The following is a 21563-nucleotide window of genomic DNA, read 5'->3' as shown; positions in this document are numbered from 1 at the left end:
ACTGGAGAGAAAACAAGACCTTTTGTCAAATGAAGCTTTAGCTCATCTCACCCAGAAGGAGACCTCAGCATCTTTCTGGAGGCTGCTTTGGCAAGGAAGCTCAACTAACAAATGTACAGAAACTAGCCACTGCAGCTCATACACTGAAAGTACAGCTGGGATACTAGAACTTTCAATGATAGGCAATGTTGGCATGATAGGTCCCTCTGGGCTTATCGCTCTGGGTTCGAGCGGGATCGCTGGTATGCTCGTAAAAAGAGGCAAACCAAATGAAAGTGAGGTTTTTTTCCTGCTTTTGCATATGAATTTACAACACTGCTGGTAGTTGTGGCTTAAATTGGTTTACATGCTTGTAAAAAAATAAGCACAAGACCTACTGAACAGTAGTGTTCCTTCAGTTGTTTATTTTTAGAAAAATTAGAATGCGCCCTAGAGTGTCCTTCATTGTGGGACTGGTCTTACAACTCATATTCTCTCCCAAATAGTCCTCTTAACTTATTTGATTTAAAGGTTTCAGGATTTGGCCCAAATTTGGGAGGCTGCTTGGAGATGGAAAATGAGAAGGAAAGGCAATGTCAGATTAGAAGGCATAAAACAAATCAATATGTGTTAGAATACTGGGTGAAGAGATCAGGTCCCCAACAAGGTGAAAGATGATAAACATTAGAGCTGTTTCCTTCCCCTTTGTTCTAATTAATATTAATAAATACCTATGACAACAGGAGTGTTGTGAGAATTAATTAGATAATGTTTGTAAAGAGCATTGAAGAGGAAAAGCACTATGTAAATGCTAAGTATTGATATTCTAGTCACTACTAAGCTCAGAGTTGGAGCTGAAGAAACACAGAAATAATACTTTGGAAACCCAATCTCTTTCTGAACTTTTGCACTAAAAATTGAGAATGATTGTATCTATTTTGGAAGTAAGTCAGTCATTTGGAGCCTTCTAATCATTCCATGTGTTTTTCTACTGAATACAGACAATTTAATAAAACAGAATCTCATTTTAGATGGCTTTGAACAGGCATTAAAGAGCATTGTGAAAGTCTGTATTGTGTTAAGGCCCCGATCCTGCAGAAATGTAATCACATGCTTAGCTTCACCCACTATGAATATTCTAATCCAATTAAATTGAGCTACTCTGTGTGTAAAACAAAGTATGTGCTTTTGTCTTTGCAGGTTTGAAGCATAAATTAGTACTTTCTTTATTCTGAAATGGCTTCCCAGTAAAGTTTTCTATTTTTTTAAAGTTCTCCTAGCATTTCCTGAAGCAACAAAAATGATTTTTCTATGATTATGATTGGGTCCTTAGTTTACAGTCCTAAAGCAAAAAGGTCGTTCTGTCCGAGTGCCAATTAATTAGGTCTTAATATAGCTCATTCGTGTGAGACTGGATCAGTCTCTTGATGGAGAAATATATCCAGTTAAAAATTATTAATAGCCAGAAACTGCAGCAATCATTTTACTGGAGATGTAGAAACTTAATGGCATGATGTCATTTAAAAACAATCAATAGATTTTAAAAATTGAGTTAGTATATTACATTTTTTTTTTTTTTTTAAAAGAGAGCAGTAGGCCTCTGCCAGTTTGGACTGTCCTGGCTGTATAACAGGCAGAGATTAGGTAGATGAGGTACTATCTTTTATACAGAAATTGTTCCAATAAAAGATATTACCTCACGCACCTTGTGCTTTAGAAAGACTGTTATGTTGACTCATCCAAAGGCCCCACCTAGGACTGAGGTCCTATAGATCTAGATGCAGTATGGTCACATAGTGAGAGAATATCTTTCCCAAAGAATTTACAGTCTGCACTGAAGCTGAGTTCCATGGCATTACTCCTTTGTAAAGTTATGTACAGACTTAAGTTTTTGCATAGTTGGGGCTTAAGAAATCACTGTGCTGCTGTAAATTGTGATTTTTGGGGCCGCAAATCCAACCCTCTCTATGGTCATTTGATTTTCTTTTCAGTTAAATTTCACCTTTTCACACACTCCAGTCATTTCTCTAGTCAAACTTGCCACATCTCAAAGCCTTTTCAGAATGACGGAAAGTAATATATCACAGACTGTACCAAAAGTTGGAGATAGAACTAGCCAAAGTTGGCTGTAATAAAATAATGTGCATTTAACTGCAGCCTTACTTACTGTCAGGTGTGAGGAACGCACTGTAGATTCACACCCCTTCACCAGCCTCCAGTTGTTTCTAAAGGAGATTTGAAGATAAACAGCATTTTAAAGAAAATAATTCACTACATAGTCTGTCTCATTACCTTCCTTGCAACCTTTGGGGGAGCAATAGAACTCACTTTTCAGACAGTCAATGGAACTGGTTTGACAGCCAGTCAGCGAGGCCTGAACAGAAAGTGGAGAAATTAGCATCCTAAATCATGAACCTGAAAGAGAGCTGTGAGAAACAAGGAGGCAGTGAACCCGAAAGAGAGAGAGAGAATCTGTAAAGACTAAGCTCACCTCTCCTCACCCTGATTTGACTGCTGAATTTTTCTCTGAGATTTTTGAGGAAAGATCTGTTTCCTTCCCTCGCTTTATCCCAGTGACCAAAAAAGATCAGGAAGGAGATGCACTAATTGTGCCATGATTGCACATACCACACTTTCAGCGAGAGCTTGTTTTAATACTTGTTTGGAAATTTGAATCTCGTGCATATCCCTGGGGCTGTTTGCAAACTGCACAAAGTGTAAAGCGTGCTCTCTGCTCCTGTGCATTTGTGGATTTTACACTGGAGGTGATGGTGTGAATAAGGTCAATTATGTGACTCATCATTTAGATTTTGATGCCTAAAGGGGCACTGTCAAAATAATTTTTAATGTCCTACCTTATGTTCTAACATCTGAATCTTTTCAATCTGAATGGATTTTAAAAATCTCATTTTACTTTTCTCTATTTGTGTTGTTTGTTTACTTTGTGAACTCCACTCCTCATGACAAGGAAACTAGACCAGTCATTCTCCCTTTTGTTTCCCTCCAGTTCCAAGTAACTGCTGCTGCTGCTGTTTTTGTGTTTTCAGCATGAATATAACAAAATGATTGAAACTTAAGTTATGTAAACACCCCCCACATATTTTCTTGTTTACAGAGACTAAATTTTGGAATGAAATGGATTTGGCACATTTAAATCACTATTGTTCTCTCCCCCACACTTATTCACATGCACAATAATGTGAAATTTCTTATGATTTATCCCTATAAAAGTTTTTTTCCCATTATAAAGCAATTGAAAATATTTTCATTTCTTATCCTCCTTCAAATATCTATTAGTCAGAGATTCCTGTTTATGCAGATGAGTGTGTGAAACATCAGCTCAGAGTGTGCAAAAGGGAATGTACTCCAGATAATTCTATATTTGAATCTTTTTCTTTTCCTCTGACCACCACCACCACTACCACCACTTCCCCTAGTTCAGTGATCCTCAGACATCCGTGGTTCAGGAGCCAAATTAGTGATTAATATTACCCAAAAGACCCACAGTAGTGTGAATTCATTGTTATATAAATTCTCACAGCAAAATGACTGACCAAGTATTATTATTTTATCAACTACAATTGGTTAAAAACATAGTAAAAGCCTCCTGATTGGTTAGTAACTTAGATTGGTTAATAATTAAATCACACAGTATCTTAATATCGTGCTGCAAAGAGCCGCAGGAGACGCATTAAAGAGCCACTTGTGGCTCGCGAATCTCAGTCTGAGCATCACTGCTCTAGTTCTTCTCCTTTCCCTGAGGGGCTTTCTCTGCTTAGACCACCTCTTAAGTTTTCCCTCAGGTGCAGTGAGAGAGAGAGGGTTGTTCCTCCTCCAAATCTTTGCGTGTGAAGCCTACAAGGCATGGGATGTAGGTTTAGTTCCCTGTGTCTTCCCTTGGCGCTGTCTCTTCTCACTGCTCTCGGCATTCTTCTCTGTAGTGTGTCATGGGGACTGTTGAATAAGAGGGTCTGAGGGCCTGGGGTTGGGAGGGAGGGATGGGTCATCCTCACTGGGCTCCTAAGCAGCTGCTTCCTTCTTGCTCCCTTCTGGGTGGGAAAGGAACAGGCAAACACTGCATGTGTAGTGTGGTGAGGAGCCCTCTCAACTCCTCCTCTTACAAGGCCTGATTTCCTCTCCCTTGAGCTGTGCCTGAGATCACAGCGCTACGCTGGAGAGAGAGACATCAAAAGGAGCTTCATGACAGCTGGCAGATCTGGAACAGAGCCAAAAGCCTTGTCTACATTTAAAAAATAAGTCGACCGAATATAGGTCAACTTACAGCGGTGGCTGATGTCCACACTACCCTCCTGGGGTCGGTGCAGTGCATCTCACCAGGAGCACTTCCACCAACCTAAGGGGCAGTGTGGGGAGCTGACAGCCCTATCTCGGCTTCCTACTGGGAGCCCACAGGCTTGCGTCTCCTTGTGGGCTGTCCCATCACTCCCTGGTCCCAGCCGGGAGCCTGGGGAAGCCGCCGGGGACTTCTCCCTTTCCCTGATGGGAGCTGGGGGAAGGTGTGGGGGGCTTCTCTGTTCCCCACTTTCCTCCAGAACCAGCAGCTATGTCAATTTCATGGCTCAGCTGTGTAATTGAAAAGGCTGCCCCAGTGGAGACCAGACTTTTGGCCCAGGCTCCCAGCCGAGCGGGGAGACCAGCACCCCTACATTAACAGTGCGTCACCCTAACTATGCCGACAAAAACCCTCCACCTCTCGTCGAGGTGGTTTTATTTTATTAAAAAAACCTGGCAGTTTTGTCGGCGGGGGGTTGATTGCAGTGTGACACCACCTCTGTTTTGTCGAGCAAAGCTGACTTTGGTCAAAAGAACTCTCTAGTGTAGACCAGGCCATAGGCTATGTTTACACTGGTGGCGGCAAATTCGCTGCTGCCAGATCGATCTTTCATGATCAATTGAGTGGTCAGTGAGACCCGTTCAATCAATGAGGGAGTTGACTGAATAAGTCCACCCTCTCAACTAGCGTAGCACTGAGCCGACAGGAACAGCAATGTGAACAGTGCGCAGAAGCAGTCGACGGGACTTACACAAACTACTCTGCGTGGTTTGCGTAACTCCCGTCGACAGCCGCTGAATTTCCGGGTAAGTGTGAACAAGCCCTTAGTCTCCCTTCCTAGACTGACTCACCTTCAATGAATCCTTTGCTCTAGCACCATAGAGGTGAAAGTGACCCCAATAAGGGCACTCCAGTGCTGTAAAAGATATTAATGGTTTGGGCCTGGTTAGAAACCTGATACTTATCAGTCTTGTGGGATGCGCTACCAACTCCTTTTCTGCATGTATGGCAGAATTATGCTCCCCCTCATGTTTGTAAAAGGGAAGGCTCCCTGTTTCTTTCTGCTGCCTGTCCATGGAATTAGTGCTTAGTTTTTCCATTTGGAGTGGGGTAGGGAGAAGATCAATCTTTCCCATTGCATGCACACATTACTGTGCCATAGTGCTCTGAAATCAAATGCACAGCTATAAATAAAGGACTTTTCATAACTTCATTATGTTAATTTCACTACAGTTTCTAATTTTCTCCTCTTCTCCCCCTCCACCACGCCCCCTTTCCCCCACCCCCAAGCAGAAGCAAATTCTGACTGAAATTGGCTCAGGGGCACATGTAGAGGTTAAGCAGTTCCCCAGGAGCTCTAACACTGTTGCAGACCATTAAGAGGGTGGAGGAATACTGCAAACAGCTGAGCTGAAGGTCAGCCAGGGAACATATCCTATTCAGTCTCTTTGGGACTACAACATATCCCTGGACCAAAGCCATTGTGAGAGGGGAAAAATATTAAAATGTAATTTTGCAGAAATGAACTGATTACTGGCAAATAGTATGCAAACACCTGAACAGTGCTATGTGCAGGATAAAAATACAATAGCATTGTCAGGGGGGGAAAAGTTGCATCCTCTTCTTTTCAGTAGTACTGACTTGGCCAGCCAGAAATAAAAAGAGAGAGTAGACGATTGTTACTCAAGCTGCTAGGAAAGATGCTGCATATTTACATAATACAAGGATTTTAAAGCACTTTACAAATGTTTGTCTCTTGTTCCTGTCAGGTACATTATTGGGTAAATTGAGGCATGGATGTGCAGAAAGAATAGCAAATATGGCAGGCGACAAGCTTGGCCTGACAGAGATACCTTTGGTGAGCTTAAATACAAAAGGGAAGCTTACAAGAAGTGGAAGTTTTGACCGATGACTAGGGAGGACTATAAAAATACTGCTTGAGAATGCAAGAGTGAAATCAGGAAGGCCAAAAGCACAATTGAATTGCAGCTAGCAAGGGATATGAAGGGTAACAAGAAGGGTTTCTACAGGTATGATAGCAACAAGAAGAAAGTCAGGGAAAGTGTTGCCCCCTTACTGAATGGGGGAGGCACCCTAGTGACAGATGATGTGGAAAAAGCAGAAGTATTCAGTGCTTTTTTTGCTTCTGTCTTCACAGACAAGGTCAGCTGCCAGACTACTGCACTGGGCAACACAGTATGGGGAGGAGTTGAGCTGCCCTCAGTGGTGAAAGAACAGGTTCAGGATTATTTAGAAAAGCTGGATATGCACAAGTCCATGGGACTGGATGCAATGCATCCAAGGGTGCTGAGGGAATTGGCTGATTTGATTGCAGAACCACTGGCCATTAATTTTGAAAACTCGTGGCAATTGAGGGAGGTCCCAGATGGTTGGAAAAAGGCAAATATAGAGCCCATGTTTTAAAAAGGGAAGAAGGAAGAGCCAGGGAACAACAGACCTATTGGCCTCACCTCAGTCCCTGGAAAAATCATGGAGCAGGTCCTCAAGGAATCCATTTTGAAGTACTTGGAGGAGAGGAAGGTGATTGACATCATGCCTGACCAACCTGATTGCTTTCTATGAAGAGGTGACTGGCTCTGTGGTTGTGGGGAAAGCGGTGGACGTGATATACCTTGACCTTAGCAAAGCTTTTGGTATGGTTTCCCACAGTATTCTTGCCAGCAAGTTACTGAAGTATGGGTTGGATGAAAGAACTATAAGGTGGATAGAAAGCTGGATAGATCATCAGACTTAATGGGTAGTGATCAACAGCTCGATGTCTAGTTGGCAGCCAGTAACAAGCGGAGTGCCCCAGGGGTCGGTCCTGGGGCCAGTTTTGTTCAACATCTTCATTAATGATCTGGCAGATGGAGTGGATTGCATCCTCAGCAAGTTTGCAGACACTAAGCTGGGGGAGTGGTAGATATGCTAGAGGGTAGGGATACAGAGTGACCTAGACAAATTGGAGGATTGGGCCAAGAGAAATCTGATGAGGTTCAACAAGGACAAGTGCAGAGGACTGGGGACTGACTGGCTAGGCAGCAGTTCGGCAGAAAAGGACCTGGGGGTTACAGTGAACAAGAAGCTGGATTGAGTCAACAGTGTGCCCTTGTTGACAAGAAGGCTAACAGCATATTGGGCTGCATTAGTAAGACCATTGCCAGCAGATCGAGGGAAGTGATTATTCCCCTTTGGTGAGGTCATATTTGGAGTATTGTGTCCAGTTTTGGGCTCCCCACTACAGGAAGGATGTGGAGAAGTTGGAGAGAGTCCAGCGAAGGGCAACAAAAATGATTAGGGGGCTGGAGCACAAGAATTATGAGGAGAGTCTGAGGGAACTGGGCTTGTTTAGTCTGCAGAAGAGAAGAGTGAGGGGGAATTTGATAGCAGCCTTCAACTACCTGAAGAAGGTTACAGGGAGGATGGAGCTAGGCTGTTCTCAGTGGTGGCAGATGACAGAACAAGGAGCAATTGTTTCAAGCTGCAGTGGGGAAGGTCTAGGTTGGATATTAGGAAAAAGTTTTTCACTAGGAGGGTGGTGAAGCACTGGAATGGGTTACGTAGGTAGGTGGTGGAGTCACTGTCCTTAGAGGTTTTTAAGCTGCAGCTTGACAAAGCCTTGGCTGGGATGATTTAGTTGGGGTTAGTCCTGCTTTGAGCAGGGGGTTGGACTAGATGACCTCCTGAGGTCCCTTCCATCCCTAATCTTCTATGATTACGTGACTGGTCCAAGGTCAAACAGCAAGTCAGTAGAAGAACCAGGATTAGAACACAGTACTCATGATTCCTCGTTCTCTGCTCTAACTTCTAAAAAAAAAACCCAGTCAGCTAAAGATATGGTAATGACAGTGCTGGGCAGTGCTAGGCTCTTCACAGCTCTGCCGAATTTCCCCCATAAATATATTTCCCCCAACATTATTAGACGTGCTTGAATATCATGGTGACAGGCACTGTAGAAAACCCTAAAACAGATAGGCAGACATCTGTGAATATAAAAGATACATCAACATTCCTATAAAATGGTCCTTCCAATTCTTTTCAGCAGTTTGAAATGGAATAATACACTCCAGTCATTGCCCCACTATTTAAAACAAAATATACAGTACTTTTAAATATTGTACCAATAACTATCTTAAGAGCTTATTTCAAAGTGTCCCGGAAAGGAGAGGGCTAAAAGATAGTCTAAACCATATTTCATCATTAAAGAGTCTGCTATCAAAGTACCTCAGAACATCTTTAGATTTAACAACAAACCATGATCCATGTTTGTTATTCAGACTAAAAGCTGTTGTTTTATTGCCAAAACCTCTCTCTGTGTTGTGTTGTGTATCTACAGAATGTTGCTAACTGGAGCTTCTGTGTACAGTGAGAGAAAATGATCTAAAAGTACAGAATATGAGAGCAAATTATATAGCGTGCGCTCCACAGAGCGCCTCTATCCCGAGGCATGGCTCAATGTCATTCATTCAAGGCTGATGATGATCAAAAGCAGACTGACAAAACTGGTGTGTAAAGGGACAATATACATTAGAAGGTAATGTTCCTACTGTGTCTGACTCAGTACAGGTTAGAAATTGGCTACCCTGAGGAATCTCCCTTTTTATGTGCTCTCTTTCTGTAACAGGTGAGAAAAAGAATAGGGACTAGTGCAAATTAGAGCTATTGTAGATCTTAGGTGACCAGCATTTTATGCTCTGGCCTCTTACCAATCCTGCTAAACCAGAAGATCCAGAAAGACATCTAGCTTTGTGTCCTTAGGGGGCAGTAGGTTATGAAAAGAATGCAAATACTTGGTAGCTTTATTTTATTAACTAGGTTCTGTTCCTGCTGCCTTTGGTGGGGACATGACTGAGTTTTATATGCTATAAAATGAACAAAGAGGGTGGTGTTCTCACTTCTATCTATGTAAATCCAGGGTAACTCCACTGAAGTCACTAGAATTACTCCAGATTTACATTTTGTAAGTCAAATTAGTATTTGGCTGAGGCCATCTACATAGAGTTTGAATATTGGTTTGATTTTAAATAAACCCCAAATTTCTTATGACATCAGATTAAAAAAAAATATGTGCCATTAAATAACACAGTGCACCCTTTCAGTGTTAGTTTTTTATTTAAAATTTTTTTTTTTGAGAACATCCCTGTTCCCTCCCCAGAACTAGTGTGTGTTATGACATCATCTGGGATCTATGTATATAAGGAGCTATTGTAATACAAGACTATATTGTAGTTTTTCTTTTTAAGGCAGACTTTCCTTTAACATTGTAATTACTGTAGGTCCTTAACGAAAATGTGGAAAGAGGGTATGTGCAGAACTTGAGTAAGACAGTGTTTTATCATGCAGAACATTTCCTTTTGTGTCATGCAGAACATTTCCTTCCTAGGCGAATGGTCTGTTTCCTGACCTGTGTACATCCAAGGCCATGGCTTTCTCATGGATCTGTCTGTTGTCTTCTTGTTACATTTCATGCATAGCCATAGAGCCGTTGCAGTGCCTCCTTTCTAGGAGGTAGATAATAGGAGTTAGAAGCAAGCCTAGTGTTATGTTTTCTATCATTTGCTGGAAATGCCAGGGATTGATGGTGGTTGTTTCAGCTTGGTTTAACCCAGCCTATCAATAGTTATAATCAGAACACATCAACCAGTCTGTTTCAAACCAGGACAACTCTCAGTGTTATTCTGTGCCATTAAGTCTATTTTCGTCTTCCTGACCAAAAGACTAGCACTATGGCTACAACTACAATTTGAGCTGGGGGTGTGATACTCAGCTCGGGTAGATATTTGGCTCTTAAGTGCTCCCCGCCGTGTTACCTGCATGCTCCAGGGCATCCCACCTTTACCCTTCTGTGGGCTCAAGGTGTAACCTGGCTAATTTAGGCACCCACACCCTTTTCCAGTTCCTAGCTTGGGGCAAAAAGCACCTACCCGTACCGAATTCCTAGGGCTCAGGGCGTAATCTTTTGTGGGTTTGCAGGGCCTTATACCAGTGAAAGAGCCTTACACAGTAATATCCTTAACCTCTATTTATTAACAATTGATCAACAGAATACACACACTAAGCATACAAAGCTCACCACTCCCAATAAGGCACTTTCCTTGGTGGCCAGTCAAGATCAGTTCATCTGCAGACTCTGGCTTCTGCACAGTGTGACTGGCAGGGTGTTACAGTCTGGCAGCTCTGATCTTGGGCTGTGTCCTGTAGATTGGTTCCAAAGAACTTCCTTTTGGTCTCCAGTTTATATAGTTAAAACTTGGGTCCTTCTTAGCTATACCTTAACCAATCATTTTAAACTAAAGTACTACAGAACTGTCTTTTTCACCACTCCTAGCCCATTATGAAACATTTCTTTAACCAATCATACCCTGCCACCTTAATTGATTTAAATCTTGCAAAATTTAGTTATGCAACAGACAGAAACAATTAAAGAATCAGCAGGCAGAGACCATACAGGCAAAACAATAAGGAAGTATAGATTTCGCAATCACATCGGTAGTGAAGTGATTCCTTTTCAATCCACTGAATTTGGCCACACATGGTCTAAAGTGTTGGCCTTTTTCCTTTGTCTTGAGAAGACCTGTTTATCAATTCCCCCTGACATGCCTGGTTTAAACAACTTTTAGTCACAGACTTTAAAGCATAATATCTATGAGTATCCATAATTCCACACACAGCATTGTCATGCTCATTTCACAATAATGTACTGACCAGTGGGTTATTAGTTTTCAAATGATACCGCGAAAGACATATTTTGTGCAGATACCATTGCAGCAGGGTGTGGGGTGTGAACACAGGGGTGCCTCTGTCACAGTGAGTATGTGTAATTGAGCTGCGTGGGCATCATTCCCCCAGCTCCAAATGCATACTGATCCTGTGTCTTTGTGAAGAGAATATAATGGGGGAGGGGATAAATGTGGTCTTTTTCATCTGTCTTTGTCAGGCAGGAGGATGGTAGGAAGGAGAGAGATCTGTCACAGTAGGGTGACATCCATGCTATTGGTTTCTAGTGTAGTGCAGCACTGAGTTTCATCATGTCTTTGTTGTTGTTGCTGTCCTCTAATATGCAGTCCTTTTCCATGGTTCCTAGCTCTGGGTGCTGGAGATATTGTGTGTGCAGGGACAAGAGCAAGAATTTAAATTCCACTGCTTTTGGGGAGGCACCTTCTGTGCCTTTGCCATGGCCCTGGGGTCAGGGGAGCTCACGCTTTCCCCTGCCAGGGCCCCGGGAGAGCTCTGTGTCCCCACCAATTGTTTGGGAGGCCTGTGCACGCCCTTGTGCACACCCATGTATGTGTGTGACTGGCTCTGTGGATGTGGGGAAAGCGGTGGACATGATATACTTTGACTTTAGCAAAGCTTTTGATACAGTCTCCCACAGTATTCTTATCAAGTTAAAGAAGTATAGGTTGGATGAATGGTTTATAAAATGGATAGAGAACTGGCTAGATCATTGGGCTCAACATGTAGTGTTCAATGGCTCCATGTCTAGCTGGCAGCCGGTCACAAGCGGAGTGCCCCTGGGGTCAATCCTGTTGCTGGTTTTGTTCAACATCTTCATTAATGATCTGGAGGATGGGGTAGATTGCACCCTCAGCAAGTTTGCAGATGTCGCTAAGCTAGTGGGAGTGGTAGATACCCTGGAAGGTAGGAATAGGATACAGAGGGACCTAGACAAATTGGAGATTGGGCCAAAAGAAATCTGATGAAGTTCAACAAGGACAAGTGCAGGGTCCTCCACTTAGGACGGAAGAATCCCATGCACAGCTACAGACTGGGGACCGATGGGCTAGGCAGCAGTTCTGCAGAAAAGGACCTTGGGTTTACAGTGGATAAGAAGCTGGATATGAGTCAGCAGTGTGCCCTGGTTGCCAAGAAGGCTAATAGGATATTGGGCTGCATTAGTAGGAGCATTGCTAGCAGATCGAGGGAAGTGATTATTCCCCTCTATTCGGCATTGGTGAGGCCACATTTGGAGTACTGTGTCCAGTTTTGGGCCCCCCATTACAAAAAAGGTGTGTACAAGTTGGGGAGAGTCCAGCGGAGGGCAACAAAAACGATTAGGGGGCTGGAGCACAATACTTATGAGGAGAGACTGAGGGAACTAGATTTGTTTAGTCTGCAAAAGAGAAGAATGAGGGGGGATTTGATAGCAGCCTTTAACTACCTGAAAGGGGGTTCCATGGAGAATGGAGCTAGGCTGTTCTCAATGGTAGTAGATGACTGAACAAGGAGCAATGGTCTCAAGTTGCCATGGGGGAGGTCTAGGTTAGATATTAGGGGAAAAGATTTTCACTAGGAGGGTGGTGAAGCACTGGAATGGGTTACCTAGGGAGGTGGTGGAATCTCCATCTTTGGAGGTTTTTAAGCTGCGGCTTGACAAAGCCCTCGCTGGGATGATTTAGCTGAGGTTAGTCCTGCTTTGAGCAGGGGGTTGGACTAGATGACCTCCTGAGGTCCCTTCCAACTCTAATATTCTATGATTTCTATTATTCTATTTGGCTTATCATACAGATCTGTGCTTTCTCTATTAAATGTTTTTCCAGGATGAATTTTCCTTGTCAAGTTCTGGAAACAATTTTACACCCTATGAAGAGTTAACAGTCTCAGCATGTGCACAGTCATATGCCAAGAGTGGTATAATGGACCCTGGGAATCCATAACTATAAGGGCACCACATCTGTGAATGAACATGGAGTTTAGCTGTTAGGGGAACCACCACTACAGCAAATTTTGGAAGCAAGGCCATGATATTGTCTTTGGAAATTGTCACCGCTTTGGGAGCAGTTCTGAGAGGCCAGGGGATCTGGGCAAGAAAGAGGCAAGAAAAGAGTAGGAAGGGAAGGGGAAGACCAAATAGATTTTAAAACAGTTGAATTATGAAGTTTTTTAAAAAATAAATAAAATATATTTTTTTTTAAAAAGGCCATAGAGACTAAGGTCTGGATTGTAGCTTTTATCAGTATGGCCCTGCCAAATTCACTGTCCATTCTGGTCAATTTCATGGTCATAGGATTTGAAAAGCCATAAATGTCACAGTTTCAGATATTTAAATCTGAAATTTCACAGTGTTGTAAGCGTGGGGATCCCAACCCTCGTGGAGGTTGGGGTACTGCCACCCTTACTTCTGCGCTGCTGCCTTCAGAGCTGGGCGACAGGAGGGCAGCTGCTGGCCGGGCACCCAGCTGTGTGTGTGTGTGTGTGTGTGTGTGTGTGTGTGTGTGGAGGAGGTGGTGACAACGGCTCCTCCCTGACCACGGGGCCCTGAGCGGTTGTCCACTCACCCATCTGTAAAGCCAGCCCTGCCCCTCCCCCCCTGCCAGTGATACCCCCTCATACCATACCACCCTCACTTCTGCGCTGCTGCTGATGGCAATTGCTGCCTTCAGAGCTGGGCTCCCGGCCAGCAGTCACCGTTCTCTGGCCACCCACCTCTGTGAAATCTAGTCTCCCCTGCAATAGCCAGATTTCACGGTCTGTGATGTGTTTTTCATGGCCAGGCATTTGGTAGGGCCCTATTTATCAGCCGCAGCAGTATTTGGGAGTGGTAGAGAATGTGCTGCTCCAGCAGCAGTGGCCAGAAACATTCTGTCTGAAACAGAGACAGGCTTCACTTCTCTCGGGGAACTCATGCAAGAATAATAACTGCTACAGCGTATGCCAGTTAAATGGGTGGTGCAACGTATGTGCCTCGCAGCATTGGCCTGGGCTGCTAGGGGCTGTGAAAGGAGGAAGGGTATGAGAGCATAGCACTTTTCCGGCCATTATATGGTCTCTAATCCAGCGCCAGAATCCTGAATGTCTCCATGCAGGCCTGCAAGAATAGGGAAAGGCTCCTTGCATTCTCTCTTCATCCTTGCACGTTTCAAGATCAGCCAGAATTTGTCCCTAAGCATCTTAGAGAAAACAAAATAGTGCCATCTCAGGAATGCTGCCATCATCACAAGCCACCTGAATTCTGCTCCATAGTTGGAGGTGGCATACAGGCTGGCTATTACTGGTTGTTCTGTCAGGAATGCTGCGTATACTGTTTCCAATTACACGTATTGCAGCTCTTGTGACAAACTATTCAAACATATCACCCCTGATTTAAAATCCCTAAGAGATTCCAGATGAATTGCCAAGTTTTATTGCTAACTATTGAGTCACTGGCTGTGCTCTGCTTACTCAACAGAGGTTTTGTCATTGCTACTAACTGAGCTCTGAATTGGCAGGCTATCTAGTCTGTCCAAGGTATGACCTAAAATCTTTAGGAGGAAGGGACCATAGTAACTACTGTCCACAAGGGAAGAACTTGCTTCCTACATCTATCAGTAGTATCCACTCTCCGCATTTGAAACTAAATTAAAGAAATGTCAGCTGTTACTTTTGACTGCTTTTCAGATCATAACATTTCTAATTGGGTTGTTTATATAAGTGCTTACTTGCTACTAAAAAATATAAAGCACATAAATGTTGTCCACAACAGGTAATAAAAATAGACTAATCTTCCTCCCACTCCATTAGGTACTTTGACCTCCTGGCAAACTAATCCTGTATAGCTGCATGCAGCGTGAAATACTCTGTGACTTCCTTGCAAAGGACACTATGAAGTACGTTTTGTTGTTCATACTGTATGTTATTGTTTCAGTGCACACAATGCATTAAAAAGAAGTGTCCATCTTTTCTTCCGTTGTGCATCCAAGATCTTACTAATTTTGCTCTGTGACAGGTGCCAAAGAACATTCATTTGCTGTTGTTCTCTGTATTTTAAAGGAAAAGCAAAAACACTCTTTGCACAATAGAAAATCAGACACATCTGTTATTCCTTGGCTTTGTTTTTTTCCCAGGGAGTGTTGTCCAATATCTCCTCCATTACTGACCTGGGAGGCTTTGATCCAGTTTGGCTGTTCCTTGTGGTAGGAGGAGTCATGTTCATTTTGGGATTTGCAGGATGCATTGGAGCTTTGCGAGAAAATACCTTCCTTCTCAAGTTCGTAAGTAGCCCTTGCAATTTTGGGATTAATCAGTTACATAAGTAAAACCATGTCCTATGTTATTGCTGAACTGTGGCGGTCTCCTAAAATGCCTTTGGGGGTATTTGACACATTTGTATTTGTATTTCTCTGCTAAGTCAGTTTTTCCCTATCTTTAAACAATGAAGCTATTAAAGAGCTGTAATTGAAATTGCTTGTGTCTTTAGATTTTTAACTTGAATGATGCAATCCTGTTAAGAGCCATAATGCAGAGCACATGTCTTTTCTAAGGATCCAATCTAATGCTTGGCCTTTCTCTCACTAAAGGAGAGAACCTACTTTAATAGTGTACGTATTGAGGTTTGAAAGCCCATAATGAGCTGCCTGTGTAACACGGGGAACATGAATACTCTACCAAATGAGGCCCATGTGATTGTTGATGTGGAAGTGCAGTCCCGTGGTGTCCCTCATGGTACAGAAGAGACAATATGGAGTTATAAAGGAGATTATTTACTGAGATCATGGGATGCTGTAGCTATCCCTGGCTCTGTTCAACCCAGCCTAATTCAACACAGCCTGTACTGCTTACTGATGGCACCACTCAGTGTCTCCTTGAGTCGTGAAAGGGACTGCAGGCAGGTACCAGCATCCAATATGCCATCTTGAGCTGAGTGGCCTGGTTTTCTGTCTTTTGGAAACCATGCTCCCTGTGGGGCACAGCTTCAAGTTAAAGATGAGTGTGACTGCTGGCTAGTCTGTTTTACACACATTTAGCGTGAGCCCCATTCACCCTTTTGCTTCTCGCAAGCTGTCATCTAATCTAAACCTTCATCACCATAAACTGTTAAATGTACATGAAAAAGCTTCCTGCTAAACACCTACTTCCCAGTGACATGTTTGGCTCCCGGGGTGGAAGTGCTGTAGAGTGATTGTTAGTTGCTGTTCTCAAGGCATCTATAAAATAGCCCGAGGTAGTTCCGATTTACTTTAATTTTCTAGTAACACAAAAGTAACTTTCTTGTTTCTTCCTTCCTTTGCTTCTCTCAACTCCTCTAGAATGAACACATCTGCCAAACCAAAAATAACTTCCTGTACGGCAGCTGCAGGAAAAATTAAAAATGCATCTGAATGAACAAAAAGAATATATTAAAATGAGAATCAAAGGCACAGTTGCAGAACAGAGGGAGTTACAATATATCCAGACCATGCTGGTTATTTTAAACCCCATGTAGACTCATTGGAGATGTTTAGAGAAAGTGGCTGGTCATTAGTAATGCCTTTGGCATTCACTGTATTTGAATTAATTGTAAGAAACTTACTTGGTTTTAATGTGACTAGATTGAGTAATTCCAGAGACATTCCTTTGTATATTAATCATTAATTAATTAATTTCTGTCGTTAACAGTGTTTGCTTTATATGCTTCCTTGGGCCAAATTTTACAGACTTAGGTGCAAATAGATTGATTTCCGCACCTAATTTTTGGCACCCAAGTAAGTGAACTGATTTTCAGTCGTCCCATTGGCTGCTCAACACCTTTGAAAATTTAGGTGCCTAAATACGGATTTAAGGCTAATATTATCTGAGGGAAGGGCTAAGGGAGTAAAGTGCCCAACTCCCATTTACATTCATACCTAATTGCCTTGGGCCCCTTTTGAAAATCCCAGCTGAGGTGTCCAACTTTAGGCACCCAACGTTGAAAATGCTGGTCTTTGTTAATTGCCAGACAGAATTGTAGAATCCTGTATTATCAACTGGTTATGAATAATATATTTTAAATAATCAGGTTTCCTGTGTGTAGGAGTACATTGAGCATGTGTTAATAAACCTACTGAAACTGACAAAACATCCAGTTTGCAGGTCATTCACATTCCTATTAATTGTAAGCCTTGGAAAATAAGCCTTTAGCCGTAGACGCAAAATAGTCCTTAACTTTTTTTTTCTTCTTCTTCTTCTTCTTCATAGTTTTCAGTGTTCCTGGGAATTATTTTCTTCCTGGAGCTCACTGCTGGTGTTCTGGCATTTGTTTTCAAAGACTGGATCAAAGACCAGCTATATTTCTTTATAAACAACAACATCAGAGCATACAGAGATGACATTGATTTGCAAAACCTTATAGACTTCACACAGGAGTATGTAAGTTGGACTCCTTCACTTTAAAACAAAGTTTGCACTTTAAAGGAAGACTTTTTCTACTTTTACTTCTCATCTGTCGTCTTTTGCAAGCAGCCACAAAAATGTTCTAGAAGAGTGGTTCCCAATCTTTTTGGCTCGAGGGCCACAGATATCATTTTTACAACCCAGAAGGGCCACCAGTCTCCGCCAGCAGCTTCTCTTCCCTCTAATCCCCCGAAGTAGCCAGACAGAAACAGTTCAATGAGGAGGCACTGATCTCCCGTCCCCCTGGCTACAGCAGGCAAACCACACACTCCACCTGGATGCTTAGGCAGTGGCTCTCTTCTGCAGCCAGGGGAATGGGAGATCAGTGCTCCCTTCCCTCTGATCCAGCAAGGACCCCAGTGCCTCTGGACTCAGGTGAAGTGCTTTGCCGTGCTCTCTGTTGGAGCCGAGGGAGAGGAGTGCTGATCTCCCATCCCCTTGGCTGCAGCAAGGAGCCTGCCAGTGGTCTTTTAGCCAAGGGGCAACGCGCTCTGCCTGGGTCCTTAGGCAGCAGCTCCCTTCTGCAGCTAGCGGGAGGGGAGCCGTCAGCCATTTTGAAAGACCCCACAGGCCACTTTTGGCCCCCGAGTTGGGAACCACCGTTCTAAAATATAATACTTAAACACATATACGTAGTAATTACTTAATGTCACTTCTACAGACATATCTGAATCCTACAACAATGCACATATGAGGTAGGCTAGTCATTAAACCCATTTTATAAATGGGAGAAGTAAGGCAAAAGGCTATGTGACTGGTCTAAATGTCACCCAGGGAGTCTGGTAGATCCAGAATTAGAATTTGAAAGTTCCTGATGCCCATTCTTGTGCTCTAGGCCATTAGACCATATTGCTTTCCTAACAACAGGTTTCTGAAGACTTCTCCATTGTTCATGGAGGCGAAAAATATTTCATTACTATAAAATTGGCAACTAGAACTAAGTGAATAACTCATTTTTCAGTTCAGAGTCCAAAATGAAAAATCCAAAAGAAAATTTCAGTGAGTTTTGAATGGAAACTGAATTTTTTCATGTTTTGGGTTTTTTTTGTTTTTGTTTGTTTGTTTGTTTTTTAACAAAATGAAAAACCAAAAAAAAAAAAAAATCGGTTCAAGTTAAACAAAACATTCAAATGTCTATTTGAAATGATATTTTCAAAACAGAATCTTGATTCAGAATGGCATTTTTGTTTTTTGGCGCTAGGGATGGAAGCCGTTAACTGAATTGTATCTAAATTTGCGAATAGTTCAGTGCCCCCAAAATGCAATTTTTGGTGAATTTACTATTCTCTGGAATGATTTTGCCCATCTCTAGTTGCAACACCTATACCATGCTTTTTATTGAGACTGATTGAAAATACGGTCTATTCTGTGATGGGACTTGAAATCCAGTTAGCAGGGCTAGAATTCTAGAACGCACTTCAGGGTAGGAAGAGAAGAATAACTTATCCAAATGAAATTACAGGGCAAATTCTAAAGCTGATTGAATGTATTTAGTTGGAATTGGGCCACTATTAAAGTTCTCCTCATGAGAAATCTGTAAATGGCACCTATTTCTCTGCCCTAGAGTGAGTTGGTAAAATTTAGAGATTTTGTGTAAAGTAGTGTAAGTTAAGCTCCCTTCAGCCTATATGCACCCACTTACCAACGTGTAAGGGAATCAAAGTGGGTGTAAGTTGCACATAAAGGAGCTGGATGAAGATGTAAATCAAGCAGGGAATGGCCTATCCCATTCTTACACCTTTTGTTAGCTCTTCGTTGCTACATGCCTCTCTCCTAGCCCTTCATCTTATAAACTGCATCCTTAACATCACCTTTGAATTTGGCCCTGTGTGTCTAAGGGCCTGGATGCCAGCTGAATGCTATCCAAGGGATGTCCACCCACCAAAATGAATTCATTTATGTGAATGTTTGAATACATCATCATTGAGTTTTTTCTCCTCAAGGGAGTGAATAAGTGACAGGATGCAGATCCTTACATGTTGTGTTGGATCTGACCTAGCTTGCGAGTGGCCACAGATCTTTGTCCTGTGTGAAATTAAAGGGTCTCGGGACAGTTTCTAGTGAACAAGTGTTCATGTAATTAAAATGGCCATCATCACTGGATTCCTTTTTAGCAAGCAATCTCAGCAGAGATGCCAAGGATGGACTGAGCATGGAAACCAAATTACCTTCTTACTCCTAGAGGAGGTAACAGCTGGTCACGGTGGAGGAAGCTTGTACTGCTGCTGTAGATGCTGTGCCATATGTGAAAAGAGGAGTTTGATGTCTGGCACTGCCAAACACACACCTTTTATACATGCTAAATTCAATCTAAAATTAGAATAAATTAACACACTGGGCCAGATCCTCGGCTGGTGTAAATCAACCCAGCTGTGTTGGCTTCCACCTAATGTATCAGCTAACTGTCTGGCCCATGGGTGTATTGTACTGAAGATTGTTACTTGCGAAATTTTTCTTTTGGCATTTGGTGGATGGGTTCTGCCTGCATACAGTACATCCTTAAGAGGGCGTTATTTGTACAGTGTGATACTTGGTTTGATTTACTCAGTCATTTAAGAACCACTTTCAGGAATGGTCCCTTTAAAAATAAAACAGCTGAAGTGGGACTGGAAGTGAATTTTGAACTTTCTTTGCTGCCAAATGCCCTCTAATCCTTCAGTGTGTGTTGTTAATGCTGATATTAATTCATACGCAGAGTCGGAATGTTCTCATTCTTGTGTGTTTGCTCTAGTGGCAATGCTGTGGAGCTTTTGGAGCTGATGACTGGAACCTCAATATTTACTTCAATTGCACAGATTCCAACGCGAGTCGAGAGCGCTGCGGTGTGCCATTTTCATGCTGTACTAAAGATCCTGCAGTGAGTGCATTACCAGAAGAGTTGTGTGGTTCTGTTGCTCCTATTTTAAATCTCTGCTGCATGAAATGCTGTCTTCTGCTGTCTTTGTGTGTGCGCGTGAGAGAAAAAGAGAGCTGGTACTAGGCAGAAGCAGACTAAGCAATTACTTAGGGCCCTGAGCAACTCAAGGGGGCCCCTATTTGCTTTTTATTAAGTGTTGTGTATGTGGGAGGGGGCAAAATATTCTTGCTCTGGGCCCCTAATGGGTTAGCACTGCCTCTAGAGAGAGATTCCTGTTTACTTTACCCCTTGCTTTTCCTGTCCATTTCAAGGCTTAACTAGCAGCTCAACTTTGCACAGTCAATGTCAGTTTGATCTCCAATCCTGAGATGACTTCTTAAGTCTCCACCTTATACTTTGTACTTGCTGTTTTTCATTTGAATGAGGAAATCACTGTCTTGGCTGGGTGCATGTGTTAATTTTAGCATAGCTATTTTAGCACAGTTTGGTATTATCAAGCTGTTTCACCACCCCCACCCCCCACCCCGAGGCGCTAAGTATATATTGCTTACTTTTATTTATTGAACTTTTATATTGCAGTGGCACCTAAAAGTCACAACCAGGTTGGGTCTTAGTGTGCTAGACAAACAGAATAAATTACAGTCAATGCCTCAAAGAACTTAACACGTGCTACTTTTGAATTTTAGATAGGATTGGAAATCTTTCTTCTCTCTCTTCCCTCATAGATTTTCTGTTCCTTTTTACAGTGACTGACTTTGCTTTAATTATAACCACTAAGTCCCTGTGCTTGGTGGTGGCATCTTTGTCATGCAGTCAGCGGAACTCATGCAGAAATGAAGATGATCATTTTGAGGGAGATGCTCGTTTGATGACTTTTCATAGCGTTTCATGATAGATACAATTTCATGTTGTCACTTCACTTATAATGTGCAAACAAGCTAAGGGTGTGTTTTTACCAGTGGGATGTGATGGATAATAAAGGATTAACAGTGTTGGGAGACAGGTTACTTACTTTCTGACTGTGCAGGATTCGGTATTGGGACACATTAGGTTCCAGGGTGGATGTAGCTAGGCTCTTCTCAGTGGTGGCAGATGACAGAATTAGGAGCAATGGTCTCAAGCTGCAGTGGGGGAGGTCTAAGTTGGATATTAGGAAAAACTTTTTCACTAGGAGGGTGGTGAAGCACTGGAATGGGTTACCTAGGGAGGAGGTGGTTTTAAAGGTGCAGCTTGACAAAGCCCTGGCTGGGATGATTTAATTCGGTTGGTCCTGCTTTGAGTAGGGGTTTGGACTAGATGACCTCCTGAGGTTCCTTCCAACCCTAA

General features: G+C 42.7%; 1 protein-coding gene across 4 annotated transcripts in view; it reads left to right on the top strand.

Moving 5' to 3' along the window:
- Window positions 1–21563, top strand: part of TSPAN5 (tetraspanin 5) — a 116632-nt gene that overhangs the window by 85795 nt on the left and 9274 nt on the right. For 3 of the 4 annotated variants that reach the window (XM_067557225.1, XM_067557224.1, XM_067557222.1), the window contains 3 exons: window positions 15097–15243; window positions 17186–17356; window positions 20112–20237. In XM_067557225.1, coding sequence (XP_067413326.1) covers window positions 15097–15243; window positions 17186–17356; window positions 20112–20237 — 444 coding nt within the window. The remainder of the gene's footprint in view (window positions 1–15096; window positions 15244–17185; window positions 17357–20111; window positions 20238–21563) is intronic. The other variant, XM_067557226.1, reaches the window with a different exon arrangement.

The sequence above is a fragment of the Emydura macquarii genome, unplaced genomic scaffold (genome assembly GCF_026122565.2).
Source record: "Emydura macquarii macquarii isolate MOO-44397 ecotype Brisbane River unplaced genomic scaffold, CSIRO-AGI_Emac_v2 contig_1790, whole genome shotgun sequence".
In the NCBI taxonomy this organism is placed as follows: Eukaryota; Metazoa; Chordata; order Testudines; family Chelidae; genus Emydura; species Emydura macquarii.
Note: the sequence above shows the minus strand (reverse complement) of the source record. Positions and strands in the feature narration are given on the sequence as shown.